General features: G+C 47.2%; 1 protein-coding gene across 1 annotated transcript; it reads right to left on the minus strand.

The window, feature by feature from the left end:
- Nucleotides 1–17,894: 17,894 nt before the first annotated feature.
- Nucleotides 17,895–23,725, minus strand: FOXI3 (forkhead box I3). The gene is made up of 2 exons (XM_055240978.1): nucleotides 22,931–23,725; nucleotides 17,895–19,931 (listed from the first exon to the last, which is right to left on the minus strand). The coding sequence occupies exons 1-2, from the start codon at nucleotides 23,643–23,645 to the stop codon at nucleotides 19,309–19,311; spliced, it is 1,338 nt and encodes a 445-aa protein (XP_055096953.1). The 5' UTR covers nucleotides 23,646–23,725; the 3' UTR covers nucleotides 17,895–19,308.
- Nucleotides 23,726–24,570: the final 845 nt, after the last annotated feature.

The following is a 24,570-nucleotide window of genomic DNA, read 5'->3' on the forward strand; positions in this document are numbered from 1 at the left end:
CCTCCCGAGTAGCTGGGACTACAGGCGGGCGCCACTACGCCCAGCTAATTTGTGTATTTTTCTGTTTTTTTTTTTTTTTTTTTTCCTGAGACAGAGTCTTGCTCTGTCGCCCAGGCTGGAGTGCAGTGGAGCGATCTTGGCTCACTGCAAGCTCTGCCTCCCGGGTTCACGCCATTCTCCTGCCTCAGCCTCCTGAGTAGCTGGGACTACAGGCGCCCGCCATCACGCCTGGCTAATTTTTTTTGTATTTTTAGTAGAGACAGGGTTTCACCATGTTAGCCAGAATGGTCTCGATCTCCTGACCTCGTGATCCGCCTGCCTCGGCCTCCCAAAGTGCTGGATTACAGGCGTGAGCCACTGCGCCCAGCCCTAATTTTTATATTTTTCTTAGTAGGGATGGGGTTTCACCATGTTGGCCAGGATGGTCTGGATCTCTTGACCTCGTGACCCGCCCGCCTCGGCCTCCGGAAGTGCCGTGATTACAGGCATGAGCCACCGCGCCCCGCCTTTCCTCTCCCCACTTAAGAAACATCCTACTGTTGCTTATCATCTCAGAGTAAAAGCCACAGAGCTCACTATAGCGATGAGGCTTTACACCTTCCGTCTTTCTGCACACCCTCTCTGAGCTCATCCCTATTACGTGCTTGTCATGCTCCACCCACCCAAGTATTCTAAGCATGCTTCCATCTCAGGACCTTTGCATTTGCTCCACCCTCTGCCTTAAATGTTCTCCCTGATAACCCAGCGGGAATTGTACATGAGCTGACATATTTATGCTGCATCAAGGTCACTGTCATCTTACCGTATCAAACTGAAAATGTCGCTGCTATCTGGACAGTAAGACATGTTTTATTGAGTAAATGATTTTTCTCTGTTTCTATGCTTCCGCACTAGTGGTTTGTTCAGTAATAAATATGTGTGACCAGGCTGAGCGCAGTGGCTCACATTTGTAATCCTAGCATTTTGGGAGGCCAAGGCTCAGGAGCTCGAGACCAGCCTGGGCAACACGGTGAAACCCTGTCTCTACTAAAATACAAAGAATTAGCCGGACATGGCGGCATGTGCCTGTAGTCCCAGCGTGTGACCTTTTATCTGACAAAATAAAAAAAACAAAAGGAAATAAATAAAAACTTGAGTCGTTGTTTTTCTGGCCTGTTCACTGCCTCTTCCCACCACAGCACGCTGCCCATGTTTGACCCATCTGGAATGCCTTCTCCTTATCCATTTGGGAGCTTCAGGGAGGCCTTCCACAAAGCCCCAGACCTCAGGCCAAAATCTTAGGGAGTTTATGGCCAAGAGAACTTCACCAAAAGAACCGTTTTTAAAAGAAGAGGCCAGGTGCGGTGGCTCACGCCTGTAATCCCAGCACTTTGGGAGGCCTTGTTCTATCTATAACAACACTCTGAATATTTCCTTTATGGAATCATAGAGTTATTTATACAGTTATTTGCTTAATGACTATCTCTCCTTTTGGAAATACTTTCATTTGTATTTTAAAATTTTAAATTGTAGCAATTTATTTATTTATGTATTTATTTATTTTGAGACAGAGTCTCCCTCTGTTGCCCAGGCTGGAGTGCAATGGTGCCATTTCGGCTCACCACAACCTCCACCTCCTGGATTCAAGCGATTCTCCTGCCTCAGCCTCCTGAGTAGCTGGGATTACAGGCGTGCACTCCCACACCTGGCTAATTTTTGTATTTTCAGTAGAGACGGGATTTCACCATGTTGGCCAGGCTGGCTTTGAACTCCTGACCTCAGGTGATCCGCCGGCCTCAGCCTACTAAAGTGCTGGGATTACAGGCGTGAGCCACTGCGCCGGGCCAAATTGTAGTATTTTATTTTTGAATAGGAAAATATTTACATCGTTCACACTGTCAGTGATGTACCAAAGGCTATGCATTGAAACCTCCTTCCCACTCTTCTCCCAGCCCTTCCACTCACCTCTCCAGGATGTCCATATAACTAGATGCTTGTGTTTCTACAAATAATATTTTATGCATATGTAAACAAACATACACCTATTCTTCCTCTTCCCCACCACTTTTTTTTTTTTTTGCACAAATGGTACTAAATTATATACATTGATCTTTTTGCTGTCTCCCCTCTCCTGTTGCCTCATGCCTTGTATTCATCTTACTCAGTTATTTATTTAATTCATTTTAGCGACATCTCAAGGGAATAAAGATAAATCCCCATTTCATTTGTCATGTTTAACTAGAAGTTAAATGGAATTTTTTTGTTCTCACTTCTTTTTTTTTTTTCCTGGACAATCCCTACTGCAGAACTCGTTTCTTTTTGTAATGGCTCATGGGCAGTGTAAAGGAAGGATCTATGTGTTTATCTTCTACCCAACCACTTAAGATTGGCAAATATGGCCAGGTGTGGTGGCTCACGCCTGTAATCCCAGCACTTTGGGAGGCCGAGGTGGGTGGATCCCTTAAGCCCAGGAGTTCAGGACCAGCTTGGCCAGCATGGTGAAACTTCATCTCTACTAAAAATAGAAAAAAATTCTGGGTGTGGTGATACACGCCTGTAGTGCTAGCTACCCGGGAGGCTGAGATAGGAAGATCACCTGAGCCCAGGAGGTTGAGGCTGCAGTGATTGAGCCATGGTTGCATCACCGCACTCCAGCCTGGGTGACAGAGAAAGGCCCTGTCTCAGCCGGGCGCTGTGGCTCAGGCCTGTAATCCCAGCACTTTGGGAGGCTGAGGCAGGGGATCACTTGAGGTCAGGAGTTTGAGGCCACCCTGGCAAACTTGGTGAAATCTCGTCTTTCCTAAAAATACAAAAAAATTAGTTGGACTTGGTCATGCACACCTGTAATCCCAGCTACTTGGGAGGCCGAGACAGGAGAATCACTTGAACCCAGGAGGCAGAGATTGCAGTGAGCTGAGATTGCGCCACTGCACTTCAGCCTGGGTGAGGCAACAGAGTGAGACTCTTTCTCAAAAAAAAAAAAAAAAAAAAAGAGACCTTGTTTCAAAAATAATAATAATTTTAAAATGAAAAAATTAGCCAGGCATGGTGGTACACACCTGTAGACCTAGTTAATTGGGAGGCTAAGGTGGGAGGATTGCTTGAGCTCAGGAGGTCAAGACTACAGTAAGCGGTGATCATGCAAGTGCACTCCAGCCTGGGCAACAGAGCAAGACCTTGTCTCAAAAAAAAATTTTGGGGGGCCAGACACGGTGGCTCGCACCTGTAATCCCAGCACTTTGGGAGGCTGAGGCGGGCAGATCACCTGAGGTCAGGAGTTCAAAACCAGCCTGGCCAACATGGTGAAACCCCCTCTCTACAAAAATTAGCTGGGCATGATGGCGGGTGCCTGTAATCCCAGCAACTTGAGAGGCTGAGACAGGAGAATCACCTGAACCCAGGAGGCGGTGAGCTGAGAGCTTGCCATTGCACTCCAGCCTGGGTGACAAGAGCGAAACACCGTGTCAAAAAAAAAAAAATTGTTAATTTTTGGCCAGGCACAGTGGCTCATGCCTGTAATCCCAGCACTTTGGGAGGCCCAGATGGGCGGATCGCCTGAGGTCAGGAGTTCAAAACCAGCCTGTTCAACATGATGAAACCCCATCTCTACTAAAAATACAAAAATTAGCTGGGTGTGGTGGTGAGTCCCTGTAATTCCAGCTACTTGGGAGGCTGAGGCAGGAGAATCGCCTGAACCTGGGAGGTGGAGGTTGCAGTGAGCCAAGACCATGTCACTGTACTCCAGCCTGGGTGACAGAGTGAGGCTCCATCTCAAAAAACAAAAAAAAAAGGCCGGGCGCGGTGGCTCACGCCTGTAATCCCAGCACTTTGGGAGGCCGAGGTGGGCGGATCACGAGGTCAGGAGATCGAGACCATCCTGGCTAACACGGTGAAACCCCATCTCTACTAAAAATACAAAAAATTAGCCCGGCGAGGTGGCAGGCGCCTGTAGTCCCAGCTATGCGGGAGGCTGAGGCAGGAGAATGGCGTGAACCCCGGGGGGCGGAGCCTGCAGTGAGCCGAGATCGCGCCACTGCACTCCAGCCTGGGTGAAAGAGCGAGACTCCGTCTCAAAAAAAAAAAAAAAAAAAAAAAAACCAAAAACAACAACAAAAAAAGATTTTGTTAATTTTGCAGTGATCTAGAAATTTTGAGTTAAAAAGTAATTAATTTTTGAAAAATTCTCAGCCATTATTATGTCAAATATTTCTTCTGTTCCTTTCTCACTTTCTTCTCTTTTTGGTATTCCTACTACATGTAAGTTATACCTTTCATAATTGTTCCACAGTTCTTGGATCTTGGATAGTCTGTTCTATCTTTTTCATCATATCTTCCCTTTTCATTTCGGTTTCAGAAGTTCTATTGACATATCTTTTTTTTTTTTTGACACGGAGTCTCGCTCTGTCGCCAAGGCTGGAGTGCAGTGGCACGATCTCAGCTCACTGCAACCCTACCTCCTGGGTTCAAGCAATTCTTCTGCCTCAGCCTCCCAAGTAGCTGGGAGTACAGGTGCACCCCACCACGCCCAGCTAATTTTTGTATTTTTAGTAAAGACGGGGTTTCACCATATTGGCCAGGCTGGTCTCGAACTCCTAACCTCGTGATCCACCTGCCTCGGCCTCCCAAAGTGCTGGGATTACAGGCGTGAGCCACCGCACCCAGCCGACATATCTTTAAGCTCACGGATTCTTCCCTTGGTCATGTCCAGTCTACAGATGAGCAGATGAGCCCATCAAATGCATTCTACCTTCTCTTTGTCTTTTTTTTTTTTTTCTGAGAAGGACTCTCACTCTGTCACCTAGGCTGGAGTGCAGTGGCGCAATCTCTGCTCACTGAAACCTCTGCCTCCTGGGTTCAAGCGATTGTCCTGCCTCAGCCTCCTGAGTCGCTGGGACTACAGGCAGGCACATTCCACCACACCCTGTTAATTTTTTTTTTTTTTTTTTGTATTTTTAGTAGAGATGGGGTTTCACCGTGTTAGCCAAGATGGTCTTGATCTCCTGACCTCGTGATCCGCCTGCCTCTGCCTCCCAAAGTGCTGGGATTATAGGTGTGAGCCACCACGCCCGGCCTCTACCTTTCTCTTTTTTCTATTTTTTATTTTTATTTTTTGCTATCCCTCCCCGCTCCCTCTACCTTTCTCTTGCAGTGTTTTTAATTTCCAGCATTTCCTTCTGATTCTTTCTTAGAGTTTCCATCTTTCTGCTTGCATTACTTATCTGTTCTTGCATGGTGTTCACTTTTTCCATTAGAGGCCTTAGCATGTTAATCATAGTTATTTTAAATTCCAGGTCTGATCATTCCAAACTCTTTTGTCATATCTGAGTCTGGTTCTGATGCTTGCTTTATGTCTCCAAATTTCATTTTTTGCCATTTAGCATGCCTTATACATTTTTTGTTGAAACCTAGACATGATGCTTCACGTTAAAGAAACTGAGGTAGACAGGCCTTTAGGGTAATGCTTTATGATTATTTGGCTAGGAGTTAGGCTGTGTTTACTTTTTATTGTAGCTGTTATGTGTTAGAGGTTAAAATTATTTTCTGACGTCCTTGTTTGGCTAGGAGTTGGGCTGTGTTTACTGTTGTTATAGCTGTATGTGTTATGGGTTAAAATTATTTTCCAACGTCCTTGTTTTTGTATCCCGTTTCCTTTTCTTCCTTTCTTTCCTTTCTTCCGTTCTCTTTCTTTCTTTTTTCTTTCTTTCTTTCTCTTTCTTTCCTTCTTTCTTTTCTTTCCCTTCCTCCCTTCCTTCCTTCCTTCATTCCCTCCCTCCCTCCCTCTCTCTCTCTCCTTCTCTCTCTCTCTCTCTTTCCTTCCTGCCTGCTTGCTTTCTTTCTTTCTTTCTTTTTTTCTTTTTTCAGTCTCACTCTGTCACCCAGGCTGGAGTGCAGTGGCATGATCTTGACTCACTGAAACCTCCACCTCCACCTCCCGGGTTTAAGCAATTCTCCTGCCTCAGCCTCCCTAGTAGCTGGGATTACAGGTGTGCACCACTGCACCCGGCTAATTTTTGTATTTTTAATAGAGATGGGGTTTCGCTATGTTGGCTAGGCTGGTCTCAAACTCCTGGCCTCAAGTGATTCACCCACCTCGGTCTTCCAAAGTGCTAGGGTTACAGATGTGAGCCACAGTGCCTGGCCATGTATCCCCTGTTTTCTTTGGGTTTCTCTAGTGACAACTTCTGAAAATAGAGTCTGAGCCTTGCCGTTCTTTTAAATATAATCCACTGTTATACAGGAGACCGATTAATGTAGTGGTAAGGTGCTGGGGAAGAGGAAGTATTCTATAATCCTATGAGCAGGTCTTTTGGCAAGCCTGTGCCTCCAGGCTGTGACCTTCATAAGTGCTTCTCAGCACTTTTTTCTTTTTCTTTTTTTTTTTTTTAGATGGAGTTTGACTCTTGTTTTCCAGGCTGGAGTGCAATGGCATGATCTCAGCTCACCACAACCTCCGCCTCCCGGGTTCAAGCGATTCTCCTGCCTCAGCTTACCCAGTAGCTGGGATTACAGGCATGCGGCACCACGCCCAGCTAATTTTGTACTTTTAGTGGAGACGGGGTTTCTCCGTGTTGGTCAGGCTGGTCTCAAACTCCCGACCTTAGGTGATCCACCTGCCTCAGCCTCCCAAAGTGCTGGGATTACAGGCGTGAGTTTTTAACTCTTTAAGTTTGTCCACAGGCTGAGCCTCCTGCAATTTGTCAATTATAGTTTAAGTTTTTCTATCAGTACAGGCTTCGGCTACTGGTAAGCTACTGTGGTTCTCTGTGGTTCTCGGTAACCACCTCTTTCTCTGGTATTTGGGATGGCAGTTTGCCCTGTGACCTCAATTCTCTGATGGATCTAAGAAAAGTTGCTAGTTTGTTCAGTTTTTTCTTGTCGTAAGCACAAAAATGATAACTTCCAAGCTTTTTCACATGTCAGACCAGAAACTAGAAGCCCCTTAATTAATATTTCTACCTCAGTGATTCTTAACTTAAATTCCTAGTCTAGGTTTTTCCTCTGAGCTTCTGATCTATCTACACTTCCACTCAAATATCTCAGAGGTAACTCAGTGCAATGTGTCAAGACCAAATTTACGATCTTCTCCTCCCCAAAACAAATAATTTTTCAATTTCCCCTCCTCAGAAATGGCCCTCCTCCCAGCTCAATTCCCAGGCCACAGAATACATCTCTGATGGCTTCCTCACCATATCCAATGCCTTACCACCAAGTCTTGTTGATTTTAATTCCTTGATATCTCTCAAAAGAATCCATGCCTCTTTCTATTGTCACTATCCTGGTTCAAGTCACTTACAAACAACTGTAATAACTTCCTACATTTGTCCACCCCATCCCTGAAGACTCCCCTACCTCACCCACCCATTCAAAATGCAAATCTGATGATGTGCCACCATGTTGTTCCTGTGTCCCCCCAGCCCTCTGTGACAGAGACTTTGTATAAGTGCTGCTCCCTCTGTTTGGAAATGCCCTTTCCCTTCCTGTCTCCTGGTTCACCCATGACCACTTCTTCAGATCTCAATTCAAGCTGCCTGCCCTCAGGGAAACCTTTTCTGACTCCCCAGGCTAGATTCCTGTCCCTCCTTTTATACACTCACAGAAGCCTGCTTGGCCCCTTCATGGCACTTATGCTGCTCTGTAATGACATATTCATTTGTGAATTTATTTAGTGGAAATCTGTCTCCCCAACTAGAGTGTAAACTCCAAGAGAGAAGGAAACAAGTCTATCTTACTCACCATTTGTCTCCAGCCCCTAACATAAGGCCTCGTATAAAGTAGCTGCTATGAAAGTTTTATTAAATGACTAAATTAAATCTGTCTTCCACATCCTGATACCTCCCAGATGTACATAGCCAGCCTGGTCCCCTCTCCTAATCTCAATCTATAGGTTGCAGCTCCTGCTACAAAGTTCCTCCTGGTGATCCACAAAGAATCCTACCTCCTCTGCAGGGCCCGGACCTGGTGAACACCACCACCTTTTACCTGTTGCTTCAGGCAGAACCTGATGGTCATCTCAAACTCTTCCTTCTCCCTCAACTACCACGTTCGGAAACCACAAAGTCTGTTGCCTCCTATCTCCTCAGTATCTCCCAAACCTGCCCATTGTTTTCTTCCACAGCATCCCTACCCTACTTTAGACCACTGTCACCTCTTGCTTATATTTCTACAGTAGCTTCCAGAATGGTCTCTTTAGGAAATCTTGTCCCTCCAAAGGATTACTGACAAAGAACTCTATTTGAAACATAAATTTCATTCTTATTTTATTGTTTATTTATTTATTTTATTTTTTGAGACAGGGTCTCACTCTGTCACCGAGATTGGACTGCAGTGGTACGATCATGGCTCACTGCAGCCTTGACCTCCCTGGCTAAAGCGATCTTCCCACCTCAGCCTCCTCAGTAGCTGGGACTACAGGTCTGTGCCACCAGGCTTGGCTAATTTTTTGTATTTTTTTTTTTTATAGACGGGGTTTCGCCATGTTGCCCAGACAGGTCTCAAAGTCCTGGGCTCAAGTGATCTGCCTGTCTCCACCTCCCAAAGTGCTAGGATTACAGGCTTGAGCCACCACACCCAACCCAAATTTCATTCTTTTTTTTTTTTTTTTTTTTCTTGAGACGGAGTCTCGCTCTGTCGCCCAGGCTGGAGTGCAGTGGCGCAATCTCGGCTCACTGCAAGCTCCGCCTCCCGGGTTCACGCCATTCTCCTGCCTCAGCCTCTCCGAGTAGCTGGGACTACAGGCGCCCGCCACCACGCCCGGCTAATTTTTTGTATTTTTAGTAGAGACGGGGTTTCACCATGGTCTCGATCTCCTGACCTCGTGATCCGCCCTCCTCGGCCTCCCAAAGTGCTGGGATTACAAGCGTGAGCCACCGCGCCCGGCCCCAAATTTCATTCTTAAAATGAATTTATTTTTTTTCTTTTCTTTTCTTTTCTGAGACAGAGTGTTGTTTTGTTGCCGAGGCCGGAGTGCAGTGGCACGATCTCAGCTCACTGCAACCTCCACCCCCTGGGTTCAACTGATTCTCCTGCCTCAGCCTCCTGAGTAGCTGAGACTATAGGCGCACGCCACCACACGTGGCTAATTTTTTTGTATTTTTGGCAGAGACAGGGTTTCACTATGTTGGCCAGGCTGGTCTCGAACTCCTGACCTCAAGTGATCCACCAACCTTGGCTTCCCAAAATGCTGGGATTACAGGCATGAGCTACCGTGCCCAGCCTAAAATGAATTTCATTCTTAAAATTAGATGACTGGGTGTGGTGGCTGGGTGTGGTGGCCTGTAATCCCAGCGCTTTGGGAGACCAAGGCTGATGGGTTGCTTCAGTTCAAGACTAGCCTGAGCAACATAGTGAGACCACCTCTCCCCCCGTTTTTTGTTTGTTTGTTTTTGTTTTTGTTTTTTTGAGACAGAGCCTTCCTCTGTCGCCCAGGCTGGAGTGCAGTGGTGTGATCTCGGCTCACTGCAACCTTCACCTCCCGGGTTCAAGTGATTCTCCTGCCTCAACCTCCCGAGTAGCTGGGACTACAGGCATGCGCCACCATGCACCGCTCATTTTTGTATTTTTAGTAGAGATGGGGGTTTCACTATATTAGCCAGACTGGTCTCGAACTCCTGACCTCAGGTGATCTGCCCACCTTGGCCTCCCAAAGTGCTGGGATTACAGGCGTGAGCCACCACGTACCAGCCCTACCTCCCTTTTAAAAAAAAAAAAATTTTTTTTTTGAGACAGACTCTTGCTCTGTCGCCAGGCTGGAATGCAGTGGTGTGATCTCAGCTCACTGCAACCTCTGACTCCCTAGTTCAAGCCATTCTCTTGCCTCGGCCTCCTGAGTAGCTGGGATTATAGGCGCATGCCACCACACCCAGCTAATTTTTGTATTTTTAGTAGAGATGGGGTTTCATCATGTTGGCCAGGATGGTCTCGATCTCCTGACCTCATGATCCACCCACCTTGACCTCCCAGAGTGCTGGGATTACAGGCGTGAGCCACTGTACCCCGCCGGAAAAAAAAAAAAAATTTTAAAGAAAAAAATTAGATTCTTACTCCCATTCTATTCTCTTCTATCCCATTCTATTTACTTAATGGGCTTTGCAGACCCTAGAGCCACCTCCCAGCCTCCACTTCCCTTCCCTGCCTGAGACTCTGCTGTGGGCTGGCCTGCCTCCCTGGGCAGCTTCTTCCAGTTCTCCACAGGAGCTGTGTTCTTTCATGTCCCGGCCTCTGCATGGCTTCTTCCCCCCACACTTAGTCCCTCCCCTTAGCACCCTTTGTCTGGCTAACCCCTACTCAGGTCAGGGTGTGGGGGCTCTCCCAGAGAGTCCCACTGCCCCCCACACTTCCCTGATCAAGGCACTTGTCACCCTGCTGCCAGCCCCTCTTTGCTTCTTTGCTCCCACTGGAATATAAGTGCCATCCTTACTGGGGCATTGCTTTTGGCTGTGTCTCCCAGTAGGTATAGTAAGCATTTAGTAAAAATCGCTGAGCTAATGAAGGAACACTAAATTCAGAAACATGAGAATGAATTGTGATGCTGCCTCTCTAGGGAAATCCTGGCATGTAAGCTGTTAAAAAGGAGGATTACTGCCACACAAGTGCTATCCCCACGACTGCTTCAGTAATGGCAAAACCCTATCATGGTAGGACACGTGTTTTCACTAGTTCCTGAATCAAGAAAGGTAGATCTAGCAGAACATCAGTGCATAATCTGAGCAGGCTATGGAAGAGGCTGGGGCCCATGGCTGACTTTACTATGATGTGTGGCTGGCACCATTGGCTGCATGGCAGTTAATCCCATTGTAGGAAAGATTTTTAAAAGCTTTACTTCAGTGGCAATCTTTTGGCTCTTACCACCAGTCTGTGGGAAAAGGTGCACTGTAACAGCTGCTGTGAATGTTTTCTTACTTTTCCAAAACCTAGCAAAGGAGGAGAGGAGAACTTGAAAGTCTTCTACCTAAGCGAATGCTGGGGGGCAACTGAAGGGTTGATGATCAAAGACTCCAGGTGTTTGGCGGAGGCTCTCAAGTATAGGAGGACACAGGGTAGGTATGAAAATGGGAAGGGGGAAGTAGTGTGTGAGGAAATGGAGATGGCTGAGTTCTAAATCCAGGCTAAACACAGCAAAAATTCTTGAGATTTTACCTATCTTATAAAACTAAAGGAGAAAGGTAACTTTGTCTGTTTCCTCTACCCAAGAATGCCAGTCTGGCAAGTGAGGTGTATCATAAACAAAAGTCATGGGAACATGGATGCCCTGAGCATCAGTTTCTCCAAAAGAGGAGGAGGAACTAAGTGCCTTTCTCTTAGGATCAATACGACAGTGATCCCACTTAGACAGAGGCTTTTTCACAAACTAGGATGATGGCCAAGCACAGTGGCTCATGCATGTAATCCCAGCATTTTTGGAAGCTGAGGCAGGCAGACCATTTGAGGCTGGGAGTTTGAGACCAGACTGGCCAACATGGAGAAACCCTGTCTCTACTAAAAATACAAAAATTAGCCGGGCATGGTGGCAGGTGCCTGTAATCTCAGCTACTTGGGAGGCTGAGGCAAGAGAATCACTTGAACCTAGGAGGCAGAGGTTGCAGTGAGCCAAGATCGCGCCACTGCACTCCAGCCTGGGCGACAGAGCCAGACCCTGTCTCAAAAAAAAAAAAAAAAGGACGAGACAGGCTAAGACACACATGGATGGGATTGCCCTTGAGTGTGGCTGGATGAATCACATCATGGCCCTCACAGGTCCCTCATGCCCTGCTGGCTTCTCACCTCCAGAAATCATCCTTTTTATAATATCTGTATTTTGTTTTGAATCAAAGGTTTAGTTAAGGAAGAAAAAAAAAATCTATAAAATGCGCCTGAAGGGAGTTGGTGGGGGTGGGGAGGGGCTAGGATGTTCAGGGACAGCTGTTCTGGAAAACGGGCCTTACAGTTGAAGCCAGGCCAGGCATGGCGCTCATGCCTATAATCCCGACACTTTGGGAGGCTGAGTTGGGTGAATTGTTTGAGCCAAGGAGTTCAAGACCAGCCTGGGCAACATAGTGAGACCCTGTCTCTATTAAAAAAAAAAAAAGAAAGAAAGAAAGTTGAAGCCAGAGAAGACATGTGGCATTGAGCTCTCGTGGCAGAAGGAAGAATGGCAAAGACCCTTAAAAAGACAAGTTTGGGATGTTTGAGGGGCTACAGACAGTGAGTGGTTGGGAGCGTGTAAGGCAGAGGCAGGAGGGGCAGGAGATATGGTTCATGCAGGGCCACAGAAGAACCTGGGAGTTTGCTCACCAGTAGACCATTCCAAAAGGTTTTAAGCAGGAAAACAATATAATCGTCTCTATATGTATAAATATCACACTGGCTTCCAAGTGGCGAGTGACCTTGGAATAGTAGAAAGGAATGAAATGTAAACAGGAAGGAGCCAAGAGTTGTGGCTGGGAGCCCAGGGAGGAGGCTGCCATGGTCCTCCAGCCAATAGAGGCGGTGATGGTGGCTGAATCCCTGAGACGTCATGGAGCAGTTCTTGTTTCAGGCTTGAATTTGGGGTGTGAGACAGAAATAGAGGAAGCAAAATAAGAGTTAGTAGGTGTTTGGACGTTGATTAACTGACTTACCTGGTAACTGCAGTTGTTGATGAATGAGGGGACTTCCCTTTCCCACGAGATTTCCATCCTGGCGGCTATCTGCCAAGACGACTACTCTGTTCTTACGTTTCTGTAATACAAGGCTAACATACTCACTGCCCAGCGTTGTTGGACAAACAAAATGGAAAATGGATAAATCTGATGTCAAACTTTCTGAGAAGAGACAAGTGGAGTAGACACAGAAGCCCCTCTTGTTGTTTCGGTTAGGCCAACACACAGATGAATGTTACCCCTCCCATCAAGCCTGTGGAGTAGACATTGCTATCGTCATTTCACTGAGGGGAAGACGGAGGCCCAGGACTGAGTTTGTATAACTGGGCTATGGCCACAGTGCTTGTGAGTGGGCTCAGGTGTGCAGAGTTGAAGGTGAGCAGTGGTAGAGTAGGGTCAGTTGACATAATCCTTAGAGATGGGAGGGAAAAGAGGACACCAGGCTTGTTAGTGCCCTGCTTTCTAATTCCAGCACAGAACAGAGAGACCCTTGCACTGTGGTTTACTGAGTGAGTTTCAAGGAAGTAAAGGGGGGTGGGGGGAGTGGGGAGACTCCAAAACACTCCAACAAAGGAGGTAGCCTTGAACCTCCTTTGAAGTGCAATGCAAAGAAGTCAGTCTCTCCACACAGGACTGGGGTTGAAAGCTGAGAGTCAGGAGTGTAGACGCTGATACTGATGCTGATGCTGACTGGTTAGCTTGAATAGAATGTGCCTGGAGGCTGGAAGGGCTGAGGGAACTGACTCTAAGCATGTGCAAAGGCCTGAGGCCGTGAAGCAAGTTAGGCATGACTTGACTCCGTCACTTCTACAGAAGCACCGTGGCTTTGTACACCTGAAACCATCCTGATCTGTCTTCTCCCAGCAGAAGCTGCAGCCTCTCGGCCAGGTCTGGGGAGCTGTCCTCTACTCTTCCAGGAGGTTAAACCATTTTGTCTCCCATCAGAGCCTCATAGCTAGGTGGGGAAGCTCAGAGCAGCCCCAGGGATCCTCTGTTCTGGGCACATCTGTTACTGCCCTTCATCATGCTTGCTAAGGGTCTGCCTCTTTTTCTGGGTAGTGAGCAACTTAAGTCAGAGAATGGGTCTTAGTCATCTTAGTATCCTCAAAGCCCAGCCCGATGCATGGTGCCCCAAAGATTTGCTGAGTCAGTGGATACACTTCCTGTGAGGCTCAGGCTCCCAACCAGCATCCCCATCATCTGGCTTTCCTGGGCAGCTTCAGAGCATGAGACCTGAGCCGCTGATCTGGCTGCTAGCCGATCCTGAGGAGGAGGACATGCCAAGAAACAGCGACTTCCCTTCCCGTCTTCACAAAAAGGAGCCCCAGACCCAAAATCCAACCTCAGGAAGCATACAGAAAATGCCTGGAAGGAAACATTACTGAATTGGGGTGGCAGGAGCCTGGGTTCCAGGCCCAAGTCTGGAACCAACAAACTGTATGGCTTTTGGCAAGTCATTTAACCTCTCTGTGCCTCTCCCTTCTCCACTTTGAAACAGAGAGGCACTATTGTAAGTTAAGGTCAGGAGGACTCTGACATCACACGGCCTAATTTTGAATCCCTGTTACACCACGTACCTGCAGCAACCACTTAGATCTGTGACCATGGCCCAGTTATACAAACTCCCCAGACCTTAGTATTCTATTGATGAGATGGATAATAACAGTATCTATTTCATAGAGTTGTTGGGATGTTAGTACAGCTAGTTTATATTTAATATGTGCTGTAGGGTAGTGCCTGGCACCTGATAAGTGAGTTGTCATTATTGTAATATTATTGTAATGTTGTCGTTTTAAAAATGATGAGTGCTATTCATGCCTCCCAGGGTTTTGGTGATGATCTCCTGACATCATGAATAAAAAAGTAGGCAGGAATTCAGTAGGTATCTGGTCTTCTGTGGCCTTTTTTTGTTTTAAAATCTCACAAGAAATTCCTTCTTTTTTCAGCGGAGCCAGCACCCAGCACACACCCCAGCTGACAGCTTTCCATGACAAAGGCAAGACCACCAGGTCTCTAGCCCTGAAGCCAGCAAGTCTCCAGTCTCAGGAAAACATAGGAAGGAGGGGAGGGTTCATTAACAACCTCAAGGTTTAACTACTGGAGCAGCTAAAGAAAATAAAAACCCATTAGACCCTGAGGATTTAGGATCTTTCTAAGTAAGTCTGGAAAGTCTCTGGAGGGAAGAGAAGCAGTTTGGGACTTTGCTCTGAGGTTCAGAGCAAAGCTTGGCCCATTTTGTCCTGGGAGGGACTTGGGGACTTGTGAGTGCCCTCGGGGGATGGAGAGGGTGGTGCGGGGGAGGGGTACAAAGGCATACAGTTCTGAAGCCTCTGGCCTCCCAGGCTGCTGTTTTTCCAGTAAGTTCAAGAATGGGATGAAGAATCTAGTGTCAAGAAAGAAATCTGAAACCTGCTTATTAATTCCTCACCTTCTCTTTTGCCATCATACTCTGAATGGTTCACTAGGTCCTAAAGGCTGGAAGGCAGACACTTAAAAGTTATAAATGTGCTGCTAAATGTCCTATTATACACAGAACAACCTCTACAATAGAGAATTATCCAGCCCCAAATATCAGTACCGCTGATGATTGAGAAACCCTGGTCTAGTTAGAGGCAAGTTTCCAGCTATTTCCCTGGAAATGATGGGCTGCATGCAGTCCCCCTGAGGACCACACCCCAGGATGCAGAGCTCTCCTTGAGGCATGAGGCCTCAAAGCACCATTTCTTTCTGTAGTAGATTTTTTGCTCCACTGAAATTCAATTTAATCTAAATAACAACCGTTAATCTATTAGAAATAAACTGGCCAGGCGCGGTGGCTCACCCCTGTAATCTCAGCACTTTGGGAGGCCGAGGCGTGTGAATCACCGGCAGTCAGGAGTTCGAGACCAGCCTGACCAACATGGCAAAACCCTATCTCTACTAAAAATACAAAAATTAGCCGGGCGTGGTGGCATGCGCCTCTAGTCCCAGATACTCAGGATGCCAAGGGAGAATTGCTTGAACCCACGAGGTGGAGGTTGCAGTGATGCAGTGAGCCAAGATTGCACCACTGCACTCCAGCCTGGGCAACAGAGTGAGACTAAAAAAAAAACAAACAAACAAACAAAAAAAAAAACAACAAAAACAAAAACAAACCAAAATGCTCATATGCCACATGCCTGAAGATCCTCCTGAAGAGTAATTGTTTTATTCCAGCCCTTTCAGATGTGGGTAGGTGGAATGAGAAAACCAATCGTTCGCTCTCCCCACAGTGGTTTGTTGCCATGCTGCTCACATCTCTAGATCTTTAGGACAAAGAAGCTGAAGACAGGAAAGCAGTAATACCCAGGAAGCCAGACATGATCCCACTTGAAGTTTATTTCATGTGATTCTTCTTCTCAGCATGCAGTGAACTTTCTTGGGAAAAACTTTTCTTTGCTGCCCCAGTTTACATTATAAATTAATTTACAAATATAGAGTTGTGCTAAAACAATATTTATAAGTCCATGATATTTTCATATACAAAAATATCCATAGAAACTGGTTTTTTTTGTACACATACTGTGGCAATAGGTAGTCTTTGGTTGTCTTTCTGCATAATGTTAAAAAAGTAATGGTGATGTCATTTGTACCTCAATAAGCTGTTTAAAAAAATAATTTTCTGTATGTATATTTCAAAATAAAAAATTTTTAAAGTAATGCTGTGAGAGTCTCGGGGTGAAAAAATACACAGGGAATTTTAAATCTTTTTACAATGTGCTTCTGTTCCTGTTTCTAAAAAAGTTAAAACCCCAAAGTAGCCACGCTCACATCCAAAAACATGGTACAAAGGCAACTCATAGGACGATAAATTCATTTTTGGGGAACACTGTTCCCATAAATTTGACAACTATCTTCATTTTAATGAACTTTTTGAATAAAAAATTTGTTTTTTGAGACAGGGTCTCACTTTGTCACCCAGGCTGTCATACAGTAGCATGATCTCAGCTCACTGTAGCCTCAACCTCCCAGGTTCAAGTGATCCTCCCACCTCAGCCCCCCAAGTAGCTGGGACTACAGGTGCACACCACCACACCTAGCTAATTTTTGTTATTTTTTGTAGAGATGGGGTTTCACCATGTTGCCCAGGCTGGTCTCAAACTCCTGGGCTCAAGCACTCTGCCCACTTAGGCTTCCCAAAGGGTTGGGAATTACAGGCTTGAACCACTGCGCCGGCCCTGAATAAATTCTGTCATTCGGCAACTAGTGGATGAGTGTACCGGGCACTCTACTGGGCACTAGAAGGTTGATCATGAAAATTATTCAAATGATACCTCTGAGAAGTAAGAGAGTGCTAAAATAAATAAGATTAAATATATCTTTTTAAAAACTGACCACAAATGGTTTATTGTATTAAAAACTATAAAATCCCATTTCTTCATTGTCTTAAAAATATTTTGTAGACACAGAGTCTTGCTGTGCTGCTCAGGCTGGTCTCAAACTCCTGGACTTAAGCGATCCTCCCACCTCAGTCTCCTAAAGTGTTGGGATTACAGGTGCGAACCATTGCACCTGGCCTAAAATTCCATTTAAGAGTCTTTTTTTGGCTAGGCGTGATGGCTCATGCCTTTAATCCCAGTGCTTTGGGAGGCAGAAGTGGGCAGATCGCTTGAGCCCACGAGTTCAAGACCAGCCTGGGCAACATAGTGAAACGCCATCTCTACACAAAATACAAAAAAACTAGCTAGGTGTGGTGGTGTGCACCTATAGTCCGAGCTACTCGGGAGGCTGAGGTAGGAGAATGGCTTGAACCCAGGAGATTGAGGCTGCAGTGAGTTGTTTTTTTTTTTTTTTTTTGAGACCCCCATGAAAAAAAATTTAAAAAAAATTTAAAAAATTTTAAAATAAAAAAATTTAAATTTAAAATTTTACAAATTAAAAAGTTAAAATATTAATTCAAAAATTTAAAAAATTAGCTGGGCATAGTGCACACCTGTGAGCCCAGCTACTGGGGTGGGGTTGGGGGAGCTGAGAAGGGGCCACTGTCTGAACCTGGGAAGGTTGAGGCTGCAATGAGCCAAAATCTCACTACTGCACTTCAGCCTGGTTAAGAGAGGCAGACCGTCTCAAAAAACAAAACAAACAAAACAACAAAAAACCCACACACACACACAAAAGCTATTTTTAATAAAATTCTAATAATACTTTGTTAGAAAAGGAAACATCCAGGATACAAGCTAAAAGGGAGAGGATGCCAGGCTAACCATTACAAACTAGGACAATGGTCAACCCCAGATCTTGGACTACGGCAGCAGGATTCAGACAGAGGTGCTGCCTGGGGGAACACACCAGATGACTTTTATTTTCAACTAGAATCTTTGGTCAAATGAGATCTAGCTCCATTCCTTCCCTCTATATACTTATAACTGGCTATGGAGGCTGGTTTCTTGGTTTTGCAGGAAGTAGAACACAGAAGTTACAAGCACCAGCTCTGGAACCAGATTGTCTGGGTCTGATCCTGGCTCCAGTTTACTATCAGTCTCACCTTGGAAAGTGGTCACAACTTTTTTTTAGCCACCTGTGCACATTTGAGCTTGCAATCCTGGTATACAGTGATGATCAAAATAGGCAAAGTGACCTAACATCCTGAAGTTTCACTTCCTTTACATGGAAAATGGGGGGTAGTAATAATACCCACTACCCAAGGTTGCTGAGAGGATTAAATGAATACATGACAAGTGCCGAGAACAGTGCCTGGCACACAGGGCTGCTTGTGCCATTTTATTGCCATTAGAATATACCATGTACCAGACAGAGGTGATCTGTGAGCTCCCTATGCATAGCTCAAGGATTTGTGGTGTTGCCTAGGACAGTATGATAAACAACCAAAAAAAAATCTTCAGAGGCAGATGACACAAAGTTGGAGGTTTCCTATAAAAATTCAGATATCTGGCTCTTCTATAAAGATCAGAATGCTGGCTGAGTGCAGTGGCTCACACCTGTAATCCCAGCACTTTGGGAGGCCGAGGCGGGTGGATCACCTGAGGTCAGGAGTTTGAGACCAGCCTGGCCAACAAGGCGAAACCCTATCTCTACTAAAAACACAAAACATTAGCTGGGTGTGGTGGCAGGCACCTGTAATCCCAGCTACTTGGAAGACTGAGGCAGGAGAATTGCTTGAACCCAGGAGGCAGAGGTTGCAGTGCCACTGCACTCCAGCCTGGGCGACAGAGCGAGACTCTGTCAAAAAAAAAAAAAAAATCAGAATGCTGCCAGGGGAGAGAAAGAACCAGCTGTTCCCAGCAGCCTTCCGCTAGTCAGTCCCAACTACCCTCTATTGCTTCAGTTGCCAACTGATGTTAGTTTTCTCACCCAGTAACTTTGTTGGCTTATGTTTTTTTAGCCGTCTGTACACACTTGAGCTTGCAATCCTGGCATACAGTGATAAACAAAATAGACATGGTCCCCGCCCTCACGGGGCTCACAGGCTACCTATCACAGAAGACAGTGAAACGGATTTCTCTCTGGAGAGGCCCACATGCAGAGAAACCTGTAAAAGCTCGCTGGGTTGTAGCAAGAGTTATCTACTACACCCTTGTTACTCCAAGTGTGGTCAAAAGACCACAAGATCACCCAGGAACTCGACAGAAACGCAGAACTCAGGTCCTACCCCAGACCTACTGACTTGGAATCTGCATTCTGATCAGCATGTGTGCACGCCTCAGGTGTGCATACTCAAGTCTGAGAGTCTGCTCTACACCTCGGAGCCCTCTCGGGGGTAGATGAGGCTGTTGACCATGCTAAAGTTGTGGAAAGGGCTGCTGAAGGGGCTGCTTTGGCCCCCGCTGGTGCTGGCAGGGAAAGGGCTGTAATAGGAAGATCTCTGGCCAGTGCTATTGCTGGTGCTATTGCTCAGTTGCAAGGTGTCTGCTGAGGCCTCTGAGATGGAGGTTGGGGAGAACATGCCGCTGGAGGGCAGCTGGGCCCCCTGGATTCCTAGATGGCGGCTGCCAGGGAGAGCCCGCTGGGTACTCACACTGCTGCTGACACTCAAGGAGCTGAGGCTGCTGAAGAAAGTGTTGAGACAAGGGGTGGAGGTGAGCATGGGTCCTCCAGGAGATGAGGCAGTACTCTTGGTGCCCTCCGGAGGCTCTGGGGAGTGGGAAGACCTCAGCAGAGTGGAGGGGCTCTCTTCTTCTGGCTTCCCACCCACTCCAGACCCCAATCCTGAGGAGAGCCCTTCTTCGGACTTTGATGTCCCAGCAGCCACTGTGGAGCCATTGCTGGCCTCAGAGCGGCGCTTTCGCTTCCGACGGAAGTTCCCGTTGTCAAACATTTTCTCGCAGTTCGGATCAAGAGTCCAATAATTACCCTTTCCTGAGAAGATGAGAAAGATCAAGTTAGAGAAGGACCTATTCTATGCCTGTGTACTCAACTTCATTTCTGGGAAGACGAGAGCAGACTCTCATTAGATGCTGACAAAGATGTTCAATTCACTCTAATATTCAAATCAATCCTCTTTTGGGGAAAATGTTACTCTTTGCTTCAGAGAGAAATCCAGAACAAAGATGTTCTGGCCACCTTTACTTCCGTAAAGCTCACTAATTCTAGATCCAAGTTGTATGACCTTGCAAAGTCATGGAATTCTGATGCTACTTAAAGTTTTAGCCTTAGACTGGGCCAACATAGTGAGATCACATGTCTACAAAAAAAAAAAAAATTGAGCCTCCGTTTCTTTATTTATAAAATAGAGATAAGGATAGTACTAATTTAGTGGATTGACTGTGAGGATTAACTATTTCAGCATAGTAGCTGGCACAGAGTAAGCAATGCAAAAACAGCACTTACAATTATTACTCGTTGAAAGTGCATAATTCCCCACTTCTGAGAAAAATGCCCCACTGGAGAAAGGCAATTTCAAAATGACAAAAAAAATTATTACTGAGCAATTGTTTTAACCATGCATTGGATGGCATAAATTTTGAGTATGAGGAAGCTCCTGGAATCTACATCCCCTCCTCATTTTGGACAGGACCTGCCTCTACAAATCCTGCGAATGTTTCACCCATTGGGTAAATAAATTTCAGACACCAGGGCCTCATTTTTCTGCATGTAATGCTAGTTTTGTTCTATTTGCCACAAGTGAGGTAGAAAAGATCTATCATCCTGGAGGATTTTATCTCCCAAAAGCTTTTTTCACTTCTGTTAAAAGAATCCGATGTTTTAAAGTACTGTAGAATGCTTATCTTGTGGCAAGTGCTTTACACGGATAACCTCAGCTACTCCTCACAGCTTTATGGCGATAGGCAGTATTACTCCTTTCACTTTTCAGATAGGAGAACTGGGGTGCAGACTGGTTAGTAACTTGTCATATTCCTAGTTAGCCATGATAGTCAGGATGTAAACAGGCTGGCTCCAGACTCAGCATTAAAAAAAAATTTATTTATTTATTTATATTCTCTGAGACAGGGTCTCCCTCTGTCACCCAGGCTGGAGTACAGTGGCATAACCTTGCTTCACTGCAGCCTTGACCTCCTGGCCTCAAGCGATCCTCCCACCTCAGCCTCCCAGAGTAGCTGATACGACAGGAGTATACCACTATGAATGGCTAAAAGACTCAGCATTCTTGCTGGGCGTGGTTGGCTCACGCCTGTAATCCTAGCACTTTGGGAGGCCGAAATGGGCGGATCACTTGAGCTTAGGAGTTCGAGACCAGCCTGGATAACATGGGGAAAGCCCATCTCTACATAAAATACAAATTAGCTGGGCACTGTGGCATGCTCCCGTAGTCCCAGCTACTTGGGAGGCTAAGGCAGCAAAATTGTTTGAGCTGGTGAGGCAGAGGTTGCAGTGAGATGGCACCACTGCACTCTAGCCTGGGCGACAGGAGTGAGACTGTCTCAAAAAAAAAAAAAAAAAAAACACCTCAGCATTCTTAACCAACCACTGGGCTAAGCTGCCTCCACTTGAACCATGTTCTGCAAATAGTTATAGGAAAAAAATTATATAACTAGAATTTCAATAATATCTCCACCTATATGGATATGTATATTGTGCCACGTGGGTACCAATTTCTTTGACAAAAAACTAGCCATAGACCCTTTAACTTTTAGGGTAAAGTCCAGAGGAGTGTACATAACAATTTACATGATAATCTTGGGTGGTACAGAAGCCAAATCAAGAGGATGCATCTTCTAGAACTGCACACCCTGCCCAATACAGTAGCCACTAGCCACACATGATTATTGGGCACTTGAAATAGGGCTAGTCAAATTGAGATGTAGTGTAAAATACACATGGGATTTTGAAGACTTAGTACCGAGAAAATAACAAAGAATCTCATTAGTAATTTTTATATTTGTTATATGTTGAAACAATATTTTAGATTATTTCATTTGTATCGTATTTCCATTGGAGAGTGCTGGTCTACCGTGACCTCAGGGATGAGCTCATTCTGAGCTCCAGAATATTCACATAATTTACACAAAATCCTGGATCTCTGTAATGTGCAACTAAAATGGTTTCATCTCTCTTCTCTTTTTCCTATCACAATCCCCTTCCCTTTCCTTGTTCTGGGTTCCTTCTGAAAACCTCAAGTAGGATTCTCTGTTTCTCTATTCTTGTTAATCATTTCTCCACCTCTACCTCTCAGAGCAGGTTAACACTCACTCCACTGTAACACAGACCTCCTCACTCCAGGAGCAATTGGGCTTAGACCAGAACGCAGCAAAGTTGGGATATTCATTTCTAAATTTCTAACTAGTTAAGGTACCCAAACTGCAATTTGCAGGATCTCCCTGCTAAAGTTTTCCCATCCCAGACCGCCGTCTCATGATGCCCGTGCCACTGTCTCTAGAGGTAGGCACCGTTCTTGCTCTATTCAGGACACAGCGAACCCCTCTGGAACCCGATGAGGAGGAAGTGCACCTATGGACAGCCGGGCTGGACCCCAGTTCTCCCACTGCGTCTTCTGCGAAACGTGATGGAAATCCCAGCTCACGTGGATCCCTTTATAACCATCTCTTATCTAAGAGCTTACTTGTAAGTAGACCCTCCCTTCAAAAGGCCTGAGGAACACCACCCAGGGGTAGCCTCCTGTTGTGGGATACAGATTTTTTTCGTTTCTCTAATTGGCCGGCCTCTGCGAATGTGGATGTAAAGGTCAAGCTCCTTTCTCACTGAGTCTTCCTTCCGAAGATCTCCTGCTCCTTCCCTTTGTCCTCTGGGTTGGGTGGTTTTTCCTCCACACGCTCCCACCCGCAGCCTGGACAAGAAGACTCCTGGCAGATCCTCCAGCCGCACACCGACCCCTGCGCCGGCCCTCGCGCCCAGCGCCCGCCCTCCCCGGCTGGGAAGCACCTGCCAGCGGCCCTCACCTGGGTCGTCCTCGTCGCGGGGCACCTTCTTGAAGCAGTCGTTGAGCGACAGGTTGTGGCGGATGGAGTTCTGCCAGCCGGCCTTGCTGCGCTGGTAGAAGGGGAAGCTATCGGCGACGAACTGGTAGATGTGGCTGAGAGTGAGTTTGCGCTCGGGCGCGCTCTGAATGGCCATGGCGATGAGCGCCGAATACGAGTAGGGCGGCCGCACCATCTTCATCAGGTCCTCGCGGCTGGCCATGGACAGCCAGCCCAGCTCCCCGGGCCCCGCGGGCGCGGCGGGAGAGGCGGGCGCGGCCGGAGCGGGCTGCGCGAAGGGCCGCTGAGAGCAGCCGAAGGTGCCGGCGGCGGGCGGGGGCTGCAGGAAGGGCCCGGCCGCGGCCCCGGGGGGCGGCGGCGGCGGAGCGCCCAGGTACGCGGCGGCGGCTGCGGCGGCGGCGGAGGGCGGGCCTCCCACGCCGGGCCCGTTGAGCCACAGGTAGGGGTTGGCGGCGGCGGCCGGCGGCGCGGCGTAGTCGGCCAGCCCGTAAGGCGCCCTGGCTGCCGGGGGTGCGCCCGGGGCAGCGGCGGTGGCGGCGGGCGGGGGCAGGCCGGGCTGCGAATACACTCCGAAGTTGTCGCCGCAGTAGAGGGCCATGTCGGCGGCCGTGGGCGGCTGCGGCGCGGCCGCGGCGAGGGGCGAGCGGGGCTGGTCTCGCCGCTCGGGCGAGAGCATCCCTTTGGGGGCCAACCCTGCGGCTCCGCCTTAACCCGCGCAGGGGGCCCGGTGCTCCGGGCCGGGGTCGGGCGTGTGCTCGCGGAGCCCCTGCTAGCTGGCCTCTTATAACCGAGCCCGGCGCGGCTCCTCCTGGGCCGGCCCGGAGCGGGGCGGTGGCCGCGGGCCTGGGCTTTCCACGCCCCCGCCACGCCCCACCTGCCCGCGCGCCCAAACCCGGAGCTCACCCGCCCCGCCCCTACAGTCCCTCTGCCCGGGCCCGGTAGCCTCGGGGAGGCCGGTGCTTCCAGGTTTCGGGCAAAAAGCAGCACCCCATTCTTAGCCCACGTTTCTTAACATCACAATAAGTAAAACCACGAATATTAAAGAGAAGATAACCCGAACAGTACGAATGATTTCTAAAAAGTTAACTTGGGGTGGCCGCTCGGGCTACCTGCCTAGTCGTCCTTTGGCTTTTCTACGTCTCTCGTCCTAACCTTTTGTGATCGAGTTGCGGGATTCACGTCCAGTCTCAACCGATCGGCTTCCAGTCGAAAATAATCGATGTGATTTACACGCTTTGGGGTATACGGTAGAGGTTATTAACGGGCCCCCTTTGCGTGTCCCCTTCTCCTCGGGGATTCTGTGATTGGAGGAACGGAAATCAGCGTTGAGTTTTTCTAATCAAACTGTAGGTTCGCTCACATTCGGGAAGCATTTATTCGTTTTCTGTGCGGTTTGTACGGGCTTTCGTTGTGATTTGTTATCTTCAAAAACATAAAGGTGAATGTTTTCAAAGACATTTAAATAAGTAGCTTCGGAATTAGCATTTTAAACCCGAAAGTTTCAAAGTTTTAAGTAATTTAAACTGTGCAAGAAGCGCTCATTTACAAAAACAGTCTCATCTAAAGGGCAAGTCTATGACTTGCCCTCTACTTTTGCTAAG

Source organism: Symphalangus syndactylus, chromosome 14, assembly GCF_028878055.3.
Source record: "Symphalangus syndactylus isolate Jambi chromosome 14, NHGRI_mSymSyn1-v2.1_pri, whole genome shotgun sequence".
In the NCBI taxonomy this organism is placed as follows: domain Eukaryota; kingdom Metazoa; phylum Chordata; class Mammalia; order Primates; family Hylobatidae; genus Symphalangus; species Symphalangus syndactylus.